The following is a 23662-nucleotide window of genomic DNA, read 5'->3' as shown; positions in this document are numbered from 1 at the left end:
TATTTATTATAATCCTCAACATCTCATCTTTCAAAACACATCGAGTCCTCTTAATTTACAACATTTCCCTCACTCAGAAAACAAAAGATTTGCAAAGATTGCCCAATTAGCGGGAGGGATGGGAGCAACATCTTGTCGCGTGCGGTGCTCAAGTTCAAAACGTCTGTCAGTCAAAACACATACAGCGCTGTGAAGCACAGAGCCTGAGCTCTGACGTCATTAATAGCAAGGTTTTCCAAACTCGGTCCTGGGGCCCCTTCCTGGGTGCACGTTTTGGTTTTTGCCCTAGCACTACACAGCTGCTTCAAATAATCAAAGCTTGATGACGAGTTGGTTATTTGAATCAGCTGTGTAGTGCTAGGCGGACCAGGACCGAGTTTGGGAAACCCTGATTTATGGCATGTTACTGTACAGCCACTGCGTTCCAATTTAGGCGCTTATCAGTGCCCAAATCTGCCATTTTCAACCTGTATACGGGTACGAGTGTAAAGAGCTAGGACTGAGGCAAGGGATGGCATTTCCGTAGAGAAAATCAAATCAGCAGATTTTCCACAATGAATCGCAACTATAATATTCATTTAATTTTCAGACACTTTGCTTAAATAAATCTCTCAGGGAAGTTTTACAAAAGAGTGTTATAAAAGATGGGTGTAAGATTTCAGGAGGTTGTGCAGACAGACCTGTTCTCAGCCTTCTTCAGCAAAGCATCCCACCTCTGCCCCAGGCACTCAATCTCCTTCCCAACCTTCTCCTTGTCCACAGACTCTGCTCCCAGCTCCGCAACCTTGCCTCCCTCCTTCTTAATCAGCTCCACCGTAGGCCTACGGTCATCCAACAGCCTCTGGAGGAGCTGTCCAGGACAAATAAAGGTGAAGAAGTTACGATGTTCAACATGCTCCGAGCACAATTATTGCTTAACGTGCGGTATAGGGAAATGATGCACGCTCTAGAATGACCTTCAAGCCAATCAGAAAGGAGTATTCAACAATGTCATGGTATAATAAAGGTTCATTCAACAGAAGCTTTAGGATCGCCCTTAATAATGCTCCACAATGGACGCCAATAAAAATGATGAATGGCTAAATCATTAAAGCCTCTCTGAATGGGTTAGAATGTGTAAATTAGCAGCTACTGATGTTGTGTGTTGTAATCAGTTCTCTAGTGGCTTACTATCTGCTCCTGTATCTGTGCCTTGACGACTTTGAACTCAGCAGAGGGAGGTTTCTGATTGGACACCAGCTGCTCCGTGTCCGTCAGCCAGCTGAGCAGGGACTCCAGAGCATCCTGGAACCTCCCACAATGCAATAGGGCCTCGTGCAGCTGCGCTGACCGCTCAGCAATCTATGGAAGACCATTTAAATATAGGCATCACATGTATTATGATATAGGCGGTAAGTATTATGGCCAAGTAAAACTCAGGTTCAGTAACTAATTATAGCTATCATAACATTAAGCAAGAACCGCTTGGGAGTATTATTCGTCAAACTTGTCTAAAGTTTGACCTCTTTCACCTACGTAATAAGCAATAAGGCCAGAGTGTGAAGTAGATGAATAACCCAGAGACAAGCTAACCTTTTTGTTGAGAGTGTTCCATCGAGTGTTGCCATCCTCCAGGTCATGTTCAAGACCCTTGGTGCTGGTACCTTTGGCAGCGTTCTGAATTAGGCCCTGGCCCAGCCAGTTGATGTCTTGCAACTGCGTCTTTAGTGGATCAACCTCCTCTTTCTGGAATACCTGTGGCCAGAGATAATAAATGTACAATAATAAAATAATAATAAAATACTTTGTGTATTATCAGACGCAGAACAACTTAGACCGGATGAGACATAATGATTTCTCTCAATAAGACAGATGATGTCAGAGGTTCATAAGGGCAAGACTTCAATAAAGGCAAAACAAGAGATGTTTGATGTTGCTTTTAAAGCAATATTCCTACCCTACATTTTAAGAGAGCTCTCGGGAATGAGATGTTGCTTTCAGGGTGTTATCTAAGGGTGTTATCTGGATGTTATCCAAATTGGACTGAATAAAGTCCTTGATTCATGCCATACTTTTACATTTTCAAATGTCCTATGAAGAAAGATATTCTGTTTGTTTACACAAATCCAGCCATTGGCAGGATATTTTCAATTTTTCAGATATCTCTGTTTGCCCTCCTGATAAACATGAGTCAGTTCATTGAAATGCATTGGTTATTTGTGAGCCATGCATTACCCGTAAAACAAAACAAAGACAAGTCAAAATGGATTATCAGTTAGGCAATTTGACTGTCTACAATTAACAATAATGTTTAGAAAATGCAGCTGAGCATTACAACATGTTTTGCCAGTCCCTGAAGAGTGATTGTATAGACAGGCTGCTGGCCTAGTCCACAGAGCTGGCATAACAACAACCTCTTTCTGACTGGTCAGCACTGCAGCTTCTAGAAAGGAAAGCACGGCAATTAGTTGGAGCACAGCTGTGCAGCATCACACCAGACAGACTCACAGGCCAGGCTGGGTACTAAACCCAATTCAGACCTTATGTAATCTTATTAACAAGACTAGCATCCCAGGAAACACTAATCAAAAGTGCTGTATTTATTTGGCCCAATTGAAGGTAGAAACACCCTGCAATGCTGGAGTTGGAGGATACTATTTTGGGGTACCTGGGGGGAGGAGAAGCCCATGAGGTCCATTTCAGAGCATGCGGCTATAGCAGTTAACAGGCTCTCGATCTCGTCGTCCCCTATTTCTTGGTACGCCCGTGGCTCACTGCCGTTGGCCAAGCAGGCCTCCCTTTCCACTGACAGCAGGAAGTCCTCCAGGTCCTCCATGCTGTATTTCCGTGGTTCTATAGCTCTGTGGTGTTGCATGTCAAACGGTTTAACACCCATATTCTGTCTACACTCTGGCCGTGGCCCAGAATTCACATAGGGCTCCGGCTGTGTGACAACCACGCTGACCAACTCACAGTCTGACTGGGAGGACATGTCCTCTAGCAGCTCGGTGGTGGGGAGCTCATCGTAGCTCGCTAGCATCCTAGAGACACCATTTTGGACCCTACTGGCTGGCCTCGAGGACCTCCTGCCAGTCGAGTCCCTACTGTTTGATCTTGAGGAGCACCTGCCTGTGGAGTCCCTATATTCCCCATTTGTGATGGTCAACTCTGTTTCACTCAAGTCTGTCACACAGGTGTCATTCCCCTCCTGGGACTCCTGTACATGGTTGTTGCTCTGTCCTGGGTTGTACAGTGCCCTGGGTATGTTGTCCCTGACAGGGGAGAAGGGGAACTCCTCCTGCCCTGAGCTGTGGGAGCAGCTTGGTTTTAGCTCCCCAGACACGTGCATGGCCTCGGAGGAGGAGAGGCTCCTGGTGCCTGGGCCTGGTTTCCTGGAGGCCCGGTGGGAGCGGCGCTCCCTCTCTGCAGTGGGGCTGCACAGGCCCGAGTCCTCCTCTGATGTCAGGGAGTTGGTGACACTCCGTCCCCTCCTGCCACGGGCCAAACCATGGCTCGACCTATCCACTCCGTCTGAACAGAGGGTGCCACTGCGACTGGCGTACTCCCCTATGTTCGTGGGAGCGAATGTCCTCCAGGAGCGCCGGTGGTGCGGGTGCTCCTTCTTCTCCCCTCCCTGCCCCAGACAAGTCTTAGGGAGTACCGTCCCCGCTCCCCTGATGATGTCACCGTTCAGTTTCAGGCCATCAAAGACGGCACACTCCAGTCTGGCTGCTTCGCGGGTGCGGAGCTCAAAGGCGCTGGAGGAGGTGAGGACTCCGTTGCCACACAGGCTGCTCATGTCCAGGGTGCGGTGTGTGTAGGGTAGGGTGCCAGTGAAGTGCCTGGAAGCCAGGCTGCCCTTCGAGCCACAGTCAATCTGCTCATTGAGACGGACAGTGTCATAGATGGATCTCTGGGGAACGTAGCAGTCATCAATGTTTAGGTCCTCCTCCTCCCCTTTGCCCACACAGGAGGGGTTCTGGCGGAGGCAGTCTGGTCTGCTGAGAGGTTTCCCCATCTTAAATCCAACTGCACTGACTCAGAGATAATAAAATAATACTAATGTGGTCTGAGGTACAGTATATGTTGTTTCAGTGCAAATATTTGCTGCAAAAGCAACAAGCCAAAAAATACTACTAAAAGTGCATGTTCTATATTCACTTTTTTAATTTACTTAATTTGCTGTATCAAAACCTATTTGTTATTTAAACATAAATTAAAAAATCACAATAATTTGTGCAATTACTTAGACAAATTCAGAACATATAAAACAGACCTATTAATAAAATATATTTCTCCCAATCGTGATAATCCAAACAGCAAAAATAATGGACCTCAATAACACTAAAGCAACATATCACCCTCACTCAGAAAGTGCACCGGCTGTGCAATCAGTATCTGGAACCGTCCAATCCGTCCATTGAGTCACCTATCCTCAAAGAATTCCCTACTTGGTGCTGTTCTCCCCATTGTCAAAACGTCATTATAATTGTTCTTTGCTCGTCCGTTCTTTGGCTCCACTATAAATAACCCTTAAAAGTGCTTATCTTCTCCCTTAAATCCCGCTGGTATCCATGTAGGCTGTGGGAGAGCTTCAGTACAAAGTGGCATATCCTGATACAAATCCACAGGGCTCTATGAAAACAAAGGGCGAGAAGAGCCAGTGCTCCTGGATAAACAAAAAAGCCTGCCCTGCCTCTCTGGTGGTTCGCCCTGCAATGACAGACAGACACCCTCCTGGCAGAGAGGCTGCAGGCCCCGCCCCCGCTAGCTCATTATTCAGGCAACATCTGCCACAGAGGGCTGCTCCGGCACATGTTGATTGGTCGGACGCTTGACCCTTTTTTTCTCTCTAATTCTCCCCTTCTGTCTCCTCAGTCCATATGACTTAACTTCTTAGTCATCTTCTGTGTCCTGGCACCATCACTCTCTCTCACTCTCTCTCTCTCTTTCTCTCTCTCTGACTGAGGGGATGGGAGAGGATGGGGGGAACACTCAACACGCACTAGCTTTCCTCCTCTGAAGGAAGAAACATTTGATCACACCAGACCAGTAGGCAGCGGCAGCTCCCACTTTGGTGACATCACGCTGGGCTGAAATAGATCTCTGTTTTCCCTTTTTTTTCTGTTCCCTCTCTGTTGTTTTCCTGTGGATGGTTGCTGTGGACCGTGCAGATATTCTTAATTACTCTGGAATGCTGAGGGAGGCACAGGTCCCAGGTAATTTAACACCCACAGCTCTGCCAAGTCCATGGCATGGTGTGTCTTTTTTATGGCGAGTGACCCGGGTCGTGTGAGAGAAGAAAGGAGGAATGAGAGAGAGAGATAAAGTGAGAGGAATTAATTTTGTGTGCAGCACAGAAGGCTGATAACAGAAAGAAGATGAACCAGCCCAACTCCTTCCACCACCACTACCCCTTTCCATGGTGAGAGGAAGGCTGGCAGAGATAAATAAGCGGTTAAAGAGATATTTTGGGTTTAGAGAAAAGATATTCAGCAGCTGAATCCCACATAATTTGGACATAATCCAGGCATTGAATTAAGGGAGGGCAAAGTGTTCCTCTCTTCGTTCTCCCTTTCCAGCACCAAGGCTGTTTCAGTTCTCCTGGCCCACACTAACTGGTTTGGCATATGGAATGTGATTTTAGTAAACTGGGGGTTTGATCTCAGAATGAGATTTATGAAAAAAGTGTCATAATGAGATTTTTTTTGAAAGAGAGTGACTTCACTAATGCCCATTCCAACCAACATAGGATAAACCTTAACCAATCAGAATGGCTCGAATTTCTCCCTCGAAACATATTGAGCACTTACACAGAACTCTTATTACATTGCATGTGAGTAAGGTTGTTCACAAGGACAGGCTATTCAGACCAAAGGTTGCAGAAGGGCCACACTTCTTTGTGACATTATCTGCAGAAAAATCTCTTTCAACAGAACTAGTCATCAGTCACTCCCAACAATGGGTGTGAATGAAACGAAAACCATTATCAAGGACTTGACAAAGAATTCAATGAGACAAATTCAAAAGCTTCTCTTGATTGTGTATAAGTGCACTCCTAGTATGAGGGCAACTACAAAACACAGGAACAAATGAATCTCTTAGGTGTTTTAAGTGAAACACAATCCCAAAACACAAAGGAAAAATGCAATGTGTCACCATGAAAAGTGATCTGCCAATCCCAGAAAAACAACGTGTTACCAACTCAGATCCTTCTGGGACATTCCTGGTGTCATGTTCCACCTTGGGGAGAGTGATTCGATTTGAGTGTATCATCGCTGAGGTAAGTGAGTAAGCTAGGCTACACGATGAGGTCTCCCCAACAGCCCTTTTCCCCTCATTTTTCCCTCATTACCTTCAGTGAGAGGAATAGCTATGATTCAGGAGGTTGAAATTCCTTTTCATAGGAGACACTGATGTAACGTCTGAGTAGAAACGTTAAAAAGACGCCCCGACACATCCCACCTCCCCAACCCCCAGCAGGTTTTGTCACTGAGCTGAGCTCACACTAACTATCACAAAGGACTACATACACCAGATCATTCCCAGCAAACCTTCCAGATCCCCTAACTACAACAACAATATGAGTGAAACCCTGGACTCGGGAGGGGGGGGGGATCCTACAAACCGTGACCTAAAATGGTAACGCATCATAATGAGTTCACTTATTGCTTTTTATGTTTATTTCTTTCACAACAGCTGCCAATGAAACCCCAAAATACACCAAGTACCAGATCTACGAATAAACCGAGCAGGATTATTATAGACTACATGAAACCCCTATTCACACTGCAGACATCCCATTATGTTCAGTCTTGGTCTGTGTCCACAGGTTTCTGAGCATCAAAACAGGTTTTTAGACACCAATTAAGAAATACCTTGTGCTGTAATGGAATTAAGTAGGGTTCTTTTTGTGATTCCTTATTTTCAGGGAACTTTCTCAGAGAGAGTAGCTAGTGGCCTGAATGAGTACAATGGTGATTTTCCGCTAGCAGCTGATGTGTCTGTGTGCAGGCCTACCCAACGAGACTTAGAGATGGGACAATGAGAGGGTGATAGGGTGAGCACAACCAGCTGGGAACACGTTGCTCAGCAACAGCTGGTAGTAGTCAATATTATGGGATGGTTCATGGTTACCAATCAAACCATCTTAACTCTATCAGTCCCGAGGCTTTTCATTTATCTGCATGTCCAGTCTTTATATTTAGCCTCACAATTAAGTATTTTACTATTTTCTTTTCAGGACAACCAGGGCTACAAGTAGAATACAAAACAATTTGACATAAATAGTTGCATTCATGAGTTTTATTGACAAATGTCAATAAAATAATAAGGTCTCCCAAAGCAAAAACCTAATAAAAATGTATTTATATGAATGATGTAAGTACAGAAATTGTTTGCTGACCGAGAAATTAATATCCAACTAGTCAGTGACAACTGTGTGGAGATTGGAGTTTGTGAGCGTATTACATTATTATAGACACTATGTCCTGAGATTTCCTATTATCTTCTATGTAGAATAAGGACTTTTGTGTAGCTCTTGAGCATTATAGAGCAAAACATGTTCCATTTGCATTTTCGTGAGAGTCTCAACTTTTCATAGATAGATTTTAATAGCGTGTAGCTCAAACCATTCGGATTCTACAGACGTTGTTTGTAAAAAGACCTGGCCCGGGCCCCTTAGGGATTCGCCCTTGTCTCACAAACCCTGCTCTAGCTCAGCCCCCTTTAATCACACAGACTAATGGTTGATATCTACGAATGAAATAGACAAATCCAACGGAACAACCCAGAAGCCTGTAGCTCAAACACACAATGTTTAAATTGAGTTAACTGGCACAAAATTACATTATTTATTATTTAAATTCCAGCTACCATTCAGAACATGACTGGAGTTCTACTAGACCTATATTTTGATATCACATTTTAAGGTATTTATCTGAAGGCTGATGTTTGTGAATGTACTTGTGATTAAATAAAAGAACACCAAAACAAAATTAAACAAATTCCTTTGGCCTATATTTGCAAATAGATGTGTGTAATGCTGTAGTATGAAACATTTGATTGAAAGTAAGTAATACAATGTTTTGATATGATGCTTTCAGCGTATAAATAACCATTTTAATTTTCCCAAATCTGAATATATGTTAATCCCCTTCCATCAACTCTAACGGCATTTACAGGCTTTTAGAAGGCTTTTTCTCCCGCTATAAGTCTTGGTAATGGGTATCCCTGTTTCATCCACCACTGATATACAGTCCCAACAAAAGCCTTGATAATATTATTACACAATTATGCTGTTGTTAGTGTTCTATTTATATTCCCTCATATCTCTCGTATTAAGATAGTGTTTTATAAAATAATTGTTGTTTAATTTCATAGAGAGCATAAACACTTTTTATACATCCACGCTAACATGGTGGAAATCAAAGAAAACTTGACTGAGGAGAGAAAACCTAAATAATGTTGACTGAGGAGAGAACCTATATAATGTTGACTGAGGAGAGAAAACCTAAATAATGTTGACTGAGGAGAGAAAAAACAATAATGATGAATGATTAAAAACTCCTCGAAGTGGTGTTGGTTGGAGAAGGAGTCTGTAGAGTTCAGTATATGTAGGGGAATGAAGTTTGCACTGCAGGAATATGGTTTCTGGCTAGTGGTTACTATTCTGTCTCCCTTTCCATTTCTGTAGAATCCAGACATTCCAAATACAGCGTAAGCATGCACTACTGGATGCCTTTATTGTTAACAGCAACGGTATGATATATAGTAACCACCACCTCAAGATGTTCCACAGCTAGAAAAGCAATGCCCTGTATACTCTTAAATTCAACAAGGGAAAGTTCAGGGAAGCAGATACAGCAAAGTCATGCACACCAATGATGACCATCTAAAAACATCCACAGACAGGCTAACACACCCTTTAAGACTTTTAGTCAGCTCCTTTTAAACAGGAAGAGCAGATGCTCAAACACCTGTGAATTAGCTGGTAGGGCTGAATAATGAGACAAAGCACTTGTTCACTCTTTCATGCCAACGAGTGAGTGACCACTGATCAGGCCAGGCCACATTCATTCTTAAAGGGGAGGAGAGGGAGAGGGAGAGGGAGAGGGGACCTGGAGTCAGGCTGGGTAATGCTCGTTACCCTGGGCCACTGCAACATAGGACACCCCACTGGTTCTCAGCTGGCCCCTGGGTCGCCCGTCACCCACCACAATGGCTGCTGGGCTAGTCAGAGCTCCTTTGTCTGGACCAGATGCTCAGCAACATACTGAAGCAGTATTCCCCAGAGGAGGTGCACGCACATGGCCACCAGGCCCAGCAGAGAATTAGAGAGCCCTGCTGTTTAACTTACAATACCACTGGGGTTAATGCAGCAAAAAGCATCACGCAACATCCCCATTGGAACTTATTGCATTAAGATAGTGATGTGGATTTATTTCCAGAGATTTCTTTGGAAACTACAACAGTAGATCAGTAGATGGTGGGTGAAACTGAAATGGTCTAATGGTTTTCTACTGCACTTTGTTTATTGATGCTTTGTGTCTTAACTGTTTATCTGTTTTTAAAGTACTTTGATTTAATGTGGTACTTGTACTTGCTGTATGTTTTTAAACTGTTGCAACCGAATTAGCCAGGAATGGAACTTTTTGTTGTAGTGAGTTCAGTAAATCAAAATAATATTTTTCATATAAATAATTACACGTTGGGGATACTGTATACAGCCTGAGTTCAATAAGGTATTTTGCCTTTGTCAGACACTCATGATCCTATTTTACTCCAGGTGTTATAATTCCTATTAATGGTTACTTTAGGGTAGTACTGTGTGTAAGGATGATATCTCTCTGGCAGGGTTATGTCATCCAGTTGAGTGGTGTGGCTGGTGAAAGTGATAGCGCTAGAGTACAATACTAACGCATGAGCTGAAATAATATGATACCATAATGTAGCCAATGCGTGAGACATGCCATGGAAAGTTCATGGGCATTATTTTCCATCATCAAAACCATGATTAATCACTGTTAGTGGTGGCAACCAAGTTTGATAATACAGTATCAGCCTTTGCATTACATTTACTTTACTGTAAAATGTTTACAAAATGACATCTTACCTTGAAAGCTTCCAGCTGTTGGTTGATGACATCTGTCTCCATGCCAACTGACCCTTGACTCTCCTCCTTGACCTCGGCACCGCCCAGTTTGTTAGTGAATTGCTGTAGCTTGGAGTAAAGCTCATCCAGACGGGTGAGTGTGCTCCCCACCTGTTCCTCTCTCCCTTTGGCTCTGTCCATCAGCTTGCCACACTGCTTACTTAGAACATCCAGGTCTCTCTTCAGCCCCAGAAGGTCTGGGGAGGCCTCAGTTTCCAGCATCTTCTTACATCTGTCCCCTCCTCGAGCCGTGTCGGCCATCAGCTCCTGCAGTTTCTCCACAAAAGCCCTTGATGCCGCCCTGCTGCTCATTCAGAATGGCCAGGTCGCGGCCCACAGGAACCATGCTGTCAAGCTCATCATCTAGGTCTGCGAAGCGGGTGAACATTTCACGGATGTTGGTCTGGAACTGCCCGATGCCCTGCAGCTTGCCCTCCAAGGTGGAGCAGGTCTTCCCTACATCCTTCCTGAGGGAGCCATACTCTTTCTCCAGGCTGTCGGCCTGAAGGAGGAAATCTGTCACCCCGTCTGCTTCGGGGACGTCGGCCACCAGGCCCTGGGCAAGGCTCTTCAGGTGCTCCACCTGGATGTTGACCCCATCGAGGTTCTTCTGTTGGGCCTTCATGTTGGTCAGGTTCTTGTTGCTGTAGGCCTGGACCCCCAGTGATGAGTAGGCGACAAGCTGCTTCTTAGCCCCTTCGAGCTGGCCCTTGGCCTCTTTGTGGGTGTCGTTGAACTCCTTCAGCCTCTGTGAGATCTTCTCCAGAGACTCCCTCTTGTTCTGGACCCTCTCTGTGACCCGGTCCACATTCTGCCCGATGGCCGCCTTCTCCTCCCTGACGGCCTCTGTATCTGTATTGGCCACCTCCAGGAGGCTGTCGGCTGCAGTGTTCAGCTGCTCCACCAGGCCTCTGTGTTTGTCCACGTCCTTCTGGATGGCCTTCAGCTGGGAGATGGAGCTCTCCAACTCCGCTGGGTCCACGCTGAGCCTGACGCTACCCTCCCTGACATCACTCTCCTGGACCCAGGACTGGAGCTTCTCAGCATGCTCGTGGTACTTCTGGGCCCTCTGTAGCGCCCCCTGCAGCTTATCCTGGTGCTCGGCTGAGCTCTTCTTCACGTCGTCCCAACTGGAACGCAATACGGCCAGCTGGCCCTGCAGCGCCACCTTCTCTGCCCCATCTGTGTTCTGGAGGAGGGTCTCTCCCTCCCTGACGATGGTGCTGTATGGTTCCTCATGTTCACTGAGGGCCTTCTGCAGGGCACTGTGCTCTTTCAGGCTCTGCCGGAGGGTCTCCACCTGGGCCGAGATTGCCTGGGGTTTAGACTGCTCCTGGAGCGTCTCGTTCATCCACCCCTGGAAGTCTTTGGAGGTCTGGTGGAACTGCTGGGAGCTGGCGAAGGCCGAGTTCAGCTGCTGGATCCGCTTCCCTAAAGAAGAGCATGTACATTAATGGCATTTAGAGGCAGAGGAACAAAGCATACATTTATCATTCAGAATGACAATGTCTACCTCATCATGAAACTCCTTCAACGGCTGTCAAAGTTCCAGACATTAAACCACAGTACAGCCTGAAGCTTCTCATTAAAGAGAAAAAAAACATATGAAAGCAAATTAAATCAAAGTCCAACCTGCTTTGTCCTCCAACTGTTGGAAGGGCTTGGTGACCACCTCCAGCTGCCTGGCTAAATCTGTTTTCAGGTAGTCCTCTGTGACCAGGGCAGAGAGCTCTGAGCAGAGGGTCACAGCCTCTTTCAGTCTCTTCCTCTCCTCCCTCAGCTGGCCAGAGATGGTGTTAGCCTCCTCCAGCTGCTTCTTCACTACGTCAGGCTGACTGCTAAGGGCCTGCTGGCTGTTGAGCTGGGTCTCCAGTGAGGCGGCGCTCTGGCTCAGGCTCCTCAGCAGATCCTGGAACTGGCCCGTCTTCCCCACGGCCTGGTCAATGAGGCCGGCTCGCTGTCCCAGCTGCCCAGTCAGGCCCTGCCATTTCTGGGTGACGGCGGCCAGTTGGTCCTTCACCACCTTCCCACCAGAGGAGGGGTTCTGCTTGCCTGATGTGCTCAGGATAGCAGCAGCTGCCTCATTAAGCTGGTCATACTGTGGCTTACGACTGTCAAATTCGTTCAGGAGGATCTAGAGGGGAAAAGTCAATATGACCTTAATAAATAGCAATGCTGGTGTTTAATAATGCACATAATGTGCAAAATGGTTCAACCTTTTCAATCTTAATCATCTTGATTTTGATTAATTCTGGCAAGCCTCAACATTTGGCCAGCAGACAAAACAATGACTGTCTTTAATATTAGTTTACATGTGAAGTAGGTGACATTGAACTGTACATGGTGGTAATAATTTCAACGCTAACTAATATGCCCCATAGTGAAGTACCTGGACTTGCTGCCTCTGTGTGTTGAGCATGTTGGGGTCCATGGAGAGGGGCCCCAGGACACTGAGCATCATCTCCTTCTCTGAGAGCCACTGGCGGAGCTGCGGCTCAGTGGTCTGGAACACGTCCAGGTTCCTGTTGGACTCCCTCAGGTGCTGCTTCCTGTCCTCCACCGACCCACTTACATCCGCCCAGGCAGCATCTGAGGAACAAACATCAGTCAGCACAAAACACCCCTGCAACTTGAACTTTGCACAGCCCCTACTGATTAGGGCTTAGCTGTAGGAGTCTGCCAAGTCTGTAGGTATGGGGGAGGCCAGGTATTCTGGCATGAAGCCTTGGACAAGGGGGAGCGGATGCGTGGACTGGACTGACACTAGGTAAAGCTCTCTGCATTGATGCAGTAGATATTAAAACATTTGGAGACAGACAGATCGGATGCTGCATACTGCATACCTATCTGTGCCAGCATCTGCTTCCATTTTGCTGCTTCAGGAGAGTCTGGGTGATTCTCAATCAAGTGGAGGAGCTTCTCTCTCAGCTTCTGGAGCTGCTCACGCTTTTGTTTCATGTCCTCCTCAAAGGCCTGAGAAAAATAGAGATATATTGCTTGACTAAAACCATAATATATTTGATTAATTGGCTCTTCATGCACTCTGAGATGCACAGAGTAGATTCCCACAGAGCATTTTGCATACCAAGAATGATGTGAGATATTTAATATGATACCACTGGATGTATTAAACCACTACTGTAATAAGCCATAGGGACAACAACTAGTACAATGTAGAAACAGTCTATGCAGACCAGGCCTTGGCTGAATCTACCTTCTGTTGCTCCAGTTGTGTTTTCATGTCATCTTTCTCTGTGGACGCAGAGTTCCAGGATGCTGCTGTCTTCTTCATGTCCTTCAGCCATGTTATCATGGCGTCTGTCTCCTTCTGGGCCTCTGTCACCTTTTGCACCAGGCCAGAGAGCTCTGCAGCCCGGTCCTTCAGTAGCTCTCCCAGGCTCTCATGGCCCTTGTTGATATACGACATGTTCTGCTGTACCACCATCAGCTCTGTGGATGGTTAGAGGTTAGAGGAGTGTTAGACACCAGACAGTTTACCTTTCATAACAACAATAACTTGGACAAGGCACTACTGTAAATGGTCACATCAAAAATGAGTTTGTGAATTTATTTTGTTATATTGTTTCGCAGTGTGGTCTAAACACAGCTGGGTTGAAATGTGTTTTCATGCTATTGAACGTATATTGAAAGTATATTGAAATCATGTTCTTAATACATTGGAATGCAAAAATAATGTGACATTTGCAGTAGGGAGACAGTACAGTATCCTTCCCAGCTTTGGGGAGGATTTCTAAACTTCCTTTATATCAAGACGAGGCCTCAAACATACAATTTCAACCTAACAAGCCATTAAATGTAGCTTTGTGATGATAAGTTGTTATGATAATGTACAGGTCTGGAACACTGTGTTTATACATTCCTAACATGACATACTGGTAAAGGAAAAGTACCTTTATTGGTTAGGTAGGCATGGTTTCTGGGGCCACCACCGTTAGTAACAGCTGATCACAAAACAATAAAAAATACATAAGATCATGCTTATTTGTTAAGTACAAATGTCAAAAGCAAACTAAACTCCATTGGGGTGTTTCATACATGGAAAATATCATTTTATGATCCCTGTGGTTACATTGAGATCAGGGTCATGTTCTGTACAGTACAGCGTAGCAAAACGTGTTGCAACAGATAACGAGTATCTCCCGTTTCATTGTTTTCTCATTCCTGAACACAACCCTTTGCTTAAAAATATCTCTCTAACAAACTTCTTTGAGATAGTCAAATCTTCTGAAAGCGTACCTGACTTGTGTGACATCTTGGTCTTGGCTGGAGATGTGAGAACACTGATGAGGCTACATAGCGCAGATCCTTTGCTATTTATATCTTGGATGGCAGAACCTTTGGTTGTCCATTCCTCCATTAGAGCCTGAGAAGAGATCAATTACATTTACATCAATCAAACCAATAACATAGTTTACACAACGCTGTCCTGAATAGGGCTGCAATTTGTATACCTACATTGAGAGAACACTGAATGATTCTGTCTTGACTGTTTATTGTGAGAAGCAGGGCCAAGCAAAATATATTTGGAGCAATGCAGAATCGAGACTAAAATCTCCTCAAAGGAAATCCTTTTCAACATCAAGTCCTGATTCATTTAATTTTAAACTGTGATTTTTCTCGTGGCACAAACAAATTATTCAATATGCAAATGTATTATTAAGTGTTGAGGGATTTGTGTTTTAATCTTTGATGTTTGACCTATTTACTTAAGTTTTTTACTATTTTCTTGCCTTTTAGCTTTTTTTCTGTGACACTGTACCAGTTCATCTCTGATTGGAAGTTTTTTCTGGCAGGGAGTCAGTTATTTAGAGTTCACTGACGAGTCCTATGTAAAACACTCCCCATCCTTTTATGACTTTGGCATGGAAACTACTGTGAAGTCAGGGAGGACAAAATAGTGATGGTGTGTTGATATCCCTCTGGTGGTGTGGGGGCTGTGCTTTGGCAAAGTGGGTGGGGTTATATCCTGCCTGGTTGGCCCTGTCCGGGGGTATCGTCGGGCGGGGCCACAGTGTCTCCCGACCCACCCGTCTCAGCCTCCAGTATCTATGCTGCAATAGTCTATGTGCCGGGGGGCTAGGGTCAGTCTGTTATATCTGGTGTTATTCTCCTGTCTTATCCGGTGTCCTGTGTGAATTTAAGTATGCTCCCTCTAATTCTTCTCTCTCTCTCCCTCTCTCCCTCCCTCCCGGAGGACCTGAGCCCTAGGACCATGCCTCAGGACTACCTGGCCTGACGACTCCTGGCTGTCCCCAGTCCACCTGGTCGTGCTGCTGCTCCAGTTTCAACTGTTCTGCCTGTGGCTATGGAACCCTGACCTGTTCTTCGGACGTGCTACCTTGTCCCAGACCTGCTGTTTTCGACTCTCTCTTGATCTACCGCACCTGCTGTCTCAACCTCTGAATGCTCGGCTATGAAAAGCCAAGTGACATTTACTCCAGAGGTACTGACCTGTTGCACCCTCTACAACCACTGTGAGGATTATTTGACCCTGCTGGTCATCTATGAACGTTTGAACATCTTGAAGAACAATCTGGCCTTAATGGCCATGTACTCCAATAATCTCCACCCGGCACAGCCAGAAGAGGACTGGCCACCGCCTGGTTCCTCTCTAGGTTTCTTTCTAGGTTCCTGCCTTTCTAGGGAGTTTTTCCTAGACACCGTGCTTCTACATCTGCATTGCTTGCTGTTTGGGGTTTTAGGCTGGGTTTCTGTATAGCACTTTGTGACATCTACTGATGTAAAAAGGGCTTCATAAATAAATAAAATTGAAAAAATAATTAAGAGCATTGGGCCAGTAACCGAGAGGTTGCTGGTTTGAATCCCCGAGCCGACTAGGTGAAAAATATGCCAATGTGCCATTGAGCAAGGCACTTAATCCTAATTGCTCCTGTACGTTGCTCTGGATAAAAGCATCTGCTAAATCACTAAAAAAAAATAAAAAATACCATAAGTTCATTAAACAGCGTTTTCTTTCAAGGCCATTTGAAGAACAAGCTGCACATTCACCTGCACCTTTGTAACATAGCTATGCAGTTGTCCTTCTTTGCACTAAGAACAGAGGTAGAACATACCATTTCCATAATGTAAATAAGTAAGGGGGGCTAGCTAGTACCAGACCAGTCTGTCTGCTGACTCACATTGACTCTCTGCAGGTCCTTCAATAGACTCTGTTCACTGCTGGTTGGCTGAACCACAGGGACTTTCTCTGTTGTCTCCTCCAGCCACGTCCTGAGAGCTCCGGCTGCATCCCTGAAGTCTCCCAGCTGGTTCTGGCAGGAAGACACCTCCTCCTCTCTGTGTCGTAAAAGGGAGAAGACAACCACAGTCACATCACATCACAGAGACATATCAAATATGCCAAAACATGATTATCAACTGACACAAGAAAATAATTGTTTCTTCTGTGTCAAATGAGAACAAGTATCCCCACAAGTAGACGATACATGAGGACTACAATGTAGCTCTGCAACCGTCATCTTCACGTACTTCTCTTTCACAGTGTCTTTGAAGGCATTGAAGGTGTTGGAGAGGTTGTCCATCTTGCCCTGAATCTGGGCCATGCTTCCCTCTGGACCCATATTGGACAGCTCCTTTGACAGCTTTTGCAGCATTTCCACATCCTTGTCATGTTCAGCCAACTCAGTGTTAGTGTCCTACAGAAACATTAGAACAGTTAGAACAATTGGAAGATCACTATTGAGCAATGTGTGGTTGAAAATGAGCCATTAAATTAACATACAGTATATCCTTTTAGAAAGGACGTTCCGCTGAAAACATGTTCAAAGGATGAAGTGAAACATATTTGATGACTAGCTACCTGCATGAGCTGCGAGAGCTCGTTTACATTTTTCCCCGGCCCGTCTGTTTCGGAGAGGGCCTGCGAGCGCTTGAGCACAAACTGCTGCACCTTGTCTGAGGTCTTCTCGAACTCCTCCACCTTGTCCTTCAACTGCTCCAGCTGGCCCACCTTCTGCTTGTGCTTGTCACAGGTGTCAGAGAAGCGCTGCGACAGGGTGTCCATTTTGGACTGCAGCAGAGCCGCGGCGGCGGGGTCAGCTGTCTCCACAAACTTCTTCACCTTGGCCTTCATGGCAGAGATGCTACTCTGGCGACTTGAAATATCCTGCTCCAGAGCCTTGAAGAGAAACACAATGGATTACAAAAATATATTTTAGAGCCATTTTAATGTTTTTCAAGTTTTTTATAATTTAGGTTTCATCATCTGTAGAAGATCATGCAGAGACAAATCACAAATTAAATGTTAAATCACAAAATAACCAGTTACAATAAGATGAATATATGGTGATATGTCTATTTGACTGGTAAAAACAGTTACACAAAGTTAATGTTTACAGTACATACTGCCTCTTTGCTGAGCACATCTCCAATGACTGCAGAATCCAGAGGGACTTGACCTTTCTCCTTCACACTCTTCTCTACTCCCTCCATCCAGCTCATCATCTCATCCAGGCCATCCTGGACGCTCAGGGAGCGGGTCAGGGTGATCTGAAGCTTCTCATTACGATCACTCACTGACTTGGACACGTTGTCATACCTTTCCACAATATCATCTGAAAGCAAAGACACAATGCAATGGTTCTAGGGTCAATGCTTAGCACTGGTGAAAGTTCATACCACTTGGGAATAACTATTCTGAATTATGAGCAAATCAAGTCAGGGTTTTCACTGTTCTCTCTGTAAGACCTTTCAGCTAAGGTCATACATATGGAAAAGATTACTGTATCATAAATATACAGCACATACAAAAAATATGTTAGAATCGGCCAAGAGGAATATGATTAGGGACAAGGTAAAACATTTTTACATTCAGCATCACTCCGTCAAGGGAAATATAGTATTCTTTCTAACAAAGACATCTACTTATATTTCAGGATGTTGTGTATCCCGTATTAAAATATTCAGAATTCATGTAAATATTACAGTTTTGGAAACATAGTTTGTCCAAAAACATTGGTCTCTTGGCTAAACTTACCCCATACCCGGGCCAGGGTAAGTGGTGCCAAGAGACCAATTTTTTGGGACAAACTATGTTTCCAAAACTGTAATATTTACATGAATTCTGAATATTTTAATACGGGATACACAACATCCTGAAATATAAGTAGATGTATTTGTTAGAAAGAACACTATATTTCCTGAATTACATTTGCTGAATGTAAAAAAAAAAGACCTTGTCCCTAATCATATTCCTCTTGGCCGATTCTAACATATTTTTTGTATATGCTGTATATTTATGATACAGTAATCTTTTCCATATGTATGACCTTAGCTGAAAGGTCTTACAGAGAGAACAGTGAAAACCCTGACTTGATTTGCTCATAATTCAGAATAGGTATTCCAAAGTGGTATGAACTTTCACCAGTTCTCTCTGTTACACTGGACAGGGTCACCTACACATTTCTGTACTGAATGAAATATTACCACTATCTTTTAAAAACCTTTTCCATCTTAATTTCCCAAACACAATTCAACGCAATCACAATAACTGTTTTGTCTTTTAATCATTTTAAGCATGTTTTAACACAGGCTTAACACCTTACAAACACTATGTACTTTTAAAAAACACGTTTAACATAGGCCAGGAACTGCTGTTACCTCATATCCCCGCGATAATGCCTTGCATTACGCCTGAGAAGAAAACACTTACATTTGCTCAACTTACCATTTGCTCAACCATTGGCTCAACTTACCACAAGGCAAACAATTTGAATATATTAGCCCACACAGCTACAATGATGCACTTTCATGCTAGGTTTAGGACCTCATATTGAAGCTTATAGAGACCCCAACTGATGTATAGAACAATCTTTAAATTATGTACTTTGATACAAGCATCATGAAACCTCTAGAAAAATAAATTAATTTGACCTGGTGAAAACAATGTTTTTGGACCTAACTTGCTTACCACTTTTCCCATGTGGTTTCTTCCTTCACATACTCTATGATATGATGACCACTTCCTAAATATTTGGTCAAATTATTAATTGTGTGTATGGTTTCCTAGAAACAAGGGGTGGCTCAACTTACCCTTTGGCTCAACTTACTACACTCTCCCCTACTACTATTTCACTCCAACAGTCATGAATCACTATTTCACTGTGTGTCAATGATAGTAACCACACATTGGCAGTGGGACTATTTGTCAAGTATTTCATTATAGAAACATTTCTATAAATAGCATTGGATGAGAATCTATACTTAAGACTGATTACTCACCTACTGTCTCCTGGATCTCGTCCTGATTGGTCAACAGGTCCCCCTCGGCGGTGACCAGAGAGTCAGCTGTTTTGCGGAGTGTCTCCATAGCAGTCTGATGACCAGTAGTCTGACCTTGCAGAGCCTGACCAAGACGAACACAGACACACAGAAGATTAGATCAATGACAGTCAACATGTCTAACAGACAAACCACACCGCTCCATATAGCTATATCAATCAACTCCAGCTATATCTTTATAACAATGCTGTAATTATACAGATTTAAAGCTGGAGACAACTATTTTGTAAAAGCATCTAAAAACAAATTGTGTTATTCAAACACACAAATACTAGAACTCCTCTACTGTAACTGTACATATACCTGATTGGGTGCACTCAGGGGGAAACTTATTATTTTCCTGACATAAACTACATTCTTCGAGTTTTAGGCGCCTCTAATCTTTCTATATCTCTGAGCCACTGCAATGCAACTCCATAGAGAGATGTAATGGAACATGACTTTACTCCCACTCTTTCTCTCCCTCTACACTACATACTTTCAGTTGCAAGCCAGCTGGACTCAATCAGAGTGTACTGCAGGGACATAATCTATTAAAGGATACTAGGCATTCTCTACACCTCTGTCCAGTCCAACTCCAATCGTAACCCCCACCCTCCCCCCTCCTCAAAAGGCATACGCAAGCAAATGTATCCATGGTTAAGATATTCATGTCTTGGGGACTGCTTTGAGGTTTGAATTTGGACCTATAAATAGCAGTGTTGTTTTAAAGTGAGTGGAAACACTGTATATGGAGAGGGAAGTTTGAACAGTGTAATGACCTCTAAACCCATTCAGTTCTCAGAGCCGTCAGTGAGTAAACTCTGAAAAGAGGCTGTTCTGTAAACAGCTATTCCTCCACTGGCCCTCCTCTAGCCTGGAGTCTGTTACACTGTGGTAATGTGCTTTGTGTTGATAAAACTCATACTGATTTGGTGAGCATTTTTAGAGTTTTGTCATACCTTGGTGTCCTCCAGCTGTTTCTGTAGGGTTTGAGGGTCGGCAGCGATGGCCTCAGACTGTTGCCTTCTGGCCTCCTCCTCTGAGTTGTTGAGCCACTTCAGGAGACCAGCGGTCGAGTCCTCGTACTTCTTGTACTTGTCCACCACGTCTTTGAGGTTGTTGCCAAGCTCATTGCACTGAAAGAAATGAGTTGTGATGTTGATCGCTATGGTAGTTACTAACTTGGAATGCATGCAGTATGACCGCCTACTCTCTTCTGTATCTCAACCTATAGAAAAGCTGGCCAGCTTTATAACCTGAATTATTTTTAAGATGCATGGTTACACAAAGTCAACCTTTACCTCTCAATATGAGAGTGAACCAGTGTTGTGATACAGAACAATGACTCATTTGTTTTCATTTTGTTTAAACAGAAACACTTCCTCCGTGTGGTAAGAGTAAGATATTACATCCATTAAAAAAAGAACATTCAATCAGCCTGAGATGTGTGTCTCATTCAGCGTTCACCCTACTGATTTAAATGGGTATGCCTCCTGGTGTTACCAAGGTGGTTCAGTGAACAACATGTATGTGATCAGTACCCTTGCTGAAGACTTCGAGACTAGGCTTTAGTTCAGCGGGCTAAAACAGTCTTGTGGTACTGGAATATAAAGTTTACCTGAGAGTGCAGGGCTTTGTAGCGGCTAGCAGCTGAGTCCAGCTTCTCCTTCACAGCAGCACAGGTTCCAGTGGTATCCACCTCCAGCTGGGCATCTTTCCCCTCAGGGTCCATGCGTCCGCAGGCTTTTGCCACGTCCAGCACCTTCTGCCCTGAGATGGTGATGAACCGCAGGTCCCCCTTGTGGGAGATGACGTCCTCAGAGAAGCTCTTCTGTCTCTGGAGCTTCTCTGTGAGGATGTTTAGAGCTCCAGCAGGGGCTCCCAGCTCCCCCACCTCCCCCTCGGCCTGCTGCAGCCAGCCCTCAAACTCCTCACAGTCTCCCTGGAATTTCTTCAGCTCCTCCTGGACCTGGATCACCTGTTTCATCTGCTGTTCTGCCTGGGTAAGGGAAGCGTCGTACCGGCCCTTCAACTCCTGGATGTCCATCTGCAGCTTGTCCTTCTCCGTGGATGAAAGGTCATGGGCCTGGTGGTCCAGCAGAGCCTGGGCTGACTGGGTGGCCATGATCAGGTCCTTCTGCTGGGACAGGATCTCCTGGTGACGAGCCTGGAAGGGGAGAGAGAGTCCATTCAAATTCAAAAAGCTTTATTGTCATAATTGACATAGTACGGAAAATTGCCACATGACAAACCTACAACATTTTTACATTACATTTTAGTCATTTAGCAGACACTCTTATCCAGAGCGACTTACAGTTAGTGAGTGCATACATGTAATTTTTTTCATACTGGCCCCCGTGGGAATCGAACCCACAACCCTGGCGTTGCAAGCGCCATGCTCTACCAACTGAGCTACACAGGACAAAAGATGGATATCGAAAATAAAATAAAGTGCAAATATTGCAGAAGATAGCCCTATTTGGTAAAATACCAAGTCCATATTATGGCAAGAACAGCTCAAATATGCAAAGAGAAATGACAGTCCATCATACTTTAAGACATGAAGGTCAGTCAATCCAGAAAATTTCAAGAACTTTGAAAGTTTCTTCAAGTGCAGTCACAAAACCCATCAAGCGCTATGATGAAACTGGCTCTCATGAGGACCGCCACAGGAAAAGAAGACCCGGAGTTACCTCTGCTGCAGAGGATAAGTTCATTAGAGTTACCAGAGTTTAAGTAACAGACACATCTCAACATCAACTGTTTAGAGGAGACTGCGTGAATCAGGCCGTCATGGTCGAATTGCTGCAAAGAAACCACTACTAAAGGACACCAATAGGAAGAAGAGACTTGCTTGGGCCAAGAAACACAAGCAATGGACATTAGACCGGTGGAAATCTGTCCTTTGGTCTGATGAGTCCAAATGTGAGATTTTTGGTTCCAACTGCCGTGTCTTTGTGAGACGCAGAGTAGGAGAAAGGATGATCTCCTCATGTGTGGTTCCCACCGTGAAGCATGGAGGAGGAGGTGTGATGGTACTTTGCTGGTGACACTGTCGTGATTTATTTAGAATTCAAGGCACACTTAACCAGCATGGCTACCACAGCATTCTGCAGCGATATGCCATCCCATCTGGTTTGTGCTTAGTGGGACTATCATTTGTTTTTCAACAGGACAATGACCCAACACACCTCCAAGCTGTGTAAGGGCTATTTTCCCAAGAAGGAGAGTGATGGAGTGCTGCATCAGATGACCTGGCCTCCACAATCACCCAACCTCAACCCAATTGAGATGGTTTGGGATGAGTTGGACCGCAGAGTGAAGGAAAAGCAACCAGCAAGTGCTCAGCATATGTGGAAACTCCTTCAAGACGGTTGGAAAAGCATTCCAGGTGAAGCTGGTTGAGAGAATGCAAAGAGTGTGCAAAGCTGTCATCAAGGCAAAGGGTGGCTACTTTGAAGAATATAAAATATATGTTGATTTGTTTAACACTTTTTTGGTTACTACATGATTCCATATGTGTTATTTCATAGTTTTGATGTCTTCACTATTATTCTACAATGTAAAAAATTGTACAAATAAAGAAAAACCCTGGAATGAGTAGGTGTGTCCAAACTTTTGACTGGTACTGTATATATATAGTTTGGGTATAATGTGTGTATTTATGTTGTATATTCAGGGTGCATTTGTAAAAGAGACCTAGGTCTCAATATGTCTTCTCTGTTAAAATAAAGGTTAAATAAAAATAAAAATTCAAAAAAGTACAAAAGTATTTTGTGACAATGTGATTTGAAAAGAATAAGGAAAAAGTAAATGCAGCTATTTGAAAACGGGACCTGAGCCATGAGTATCCAATGAATTTAACAACAAGCCACTATGAATCAAGCACCACCAGAGAGAATAGGTTAATTTACCTTGACCCTATCATACTGCATGTCCAGGTCCAGTTCTGGGGTCTTCTCTGTGGCCTGTCTTCCAGTGTCGTTATCTGTAGTCTGGAGAGCGTTTCCATTGTTTCCATTGGGGTCATCATCCTCTCCCAGAATGTTCTTGGCTGAGGTCTCCGATGGCAACGGCATGTTCCCGTTCTGTTTGCCCATATGGTCTGTCTGATCGCCCCCCATCCCTTTCTCATTCCCTATATTGTTGATCCAGTCCAGCAGACCCTCGATCTTGTTCTTGCTCTCCTCAAGCTGCTCAACAGCAGCCTCCTAAACAGGTAGAATA

At 44.3% G+C, this 23662-nt stretch overlaps 1 protein-coding gene across 1 annotated transcript in view; it reads right to left on the bottom strand.

Moving 5' to 3' along the window:
* Nucleotides 1-23662, bottom strand: part of dst (dystonin) — a 193936-nt gene that overhangs the window by 51836 nt on the left and 118438 nt on the right. Inside the window, 19 exon segments of the mRNA XM_045222968.1 lie at nt 681-850; nt 1171-1341; nt 1573-1734; nt 10094-10420; nt 10422-11563; nt 11765-12266; nt 12522-12721; nt 12976-13105; nt 13347-13582; nt 14044-14094; nt 14390-14516; nt 16294-16450; nt 16643-16809; nt 16974-17291; nt 17519-17727; nt 19394-19517; nt 20395-20571; nt 21054-21602; nt 23350-23646. Coding sequence (XP_045078903.1) covers nt 681-850; nt 1171-1341; nt 1573-1734; nt 10094-10420; nt 10422-11563; nt 11765-12266; nt 12522-12721; nt 12976-13105; nt 13347-13582; nt 14044-14094; nt 14390-14516; nt 16294-16450; nt 16643-16809; nt 16974-17291; nt 17519-17727; nt 19394-19517; nt 20395-20571; nt 21054-21602; nt 23350-23646 — 5216 coding nt within the window.

The sequence above is a fragment of the Coregonus clupeaformis genome, chromosome 1 (genome assembly GCF_020615455.1).
Source record: "Coregonus clupeaformis isolate EN_2021a chromosome 1, ASM2061545v1, whole genome shotgun sequence".
NCBI classification, from domain to species: Eukaryota; Metazoa; Chordata; class Actinopteri; order Salmoniformes; family Salmonidae; genus Coregonus; species Coregonus clupeaformis.
Note: the sequence above shows the minus strand (reverse complement) of the source record. Positions and strands in the feature narration are given on the sequence as shown.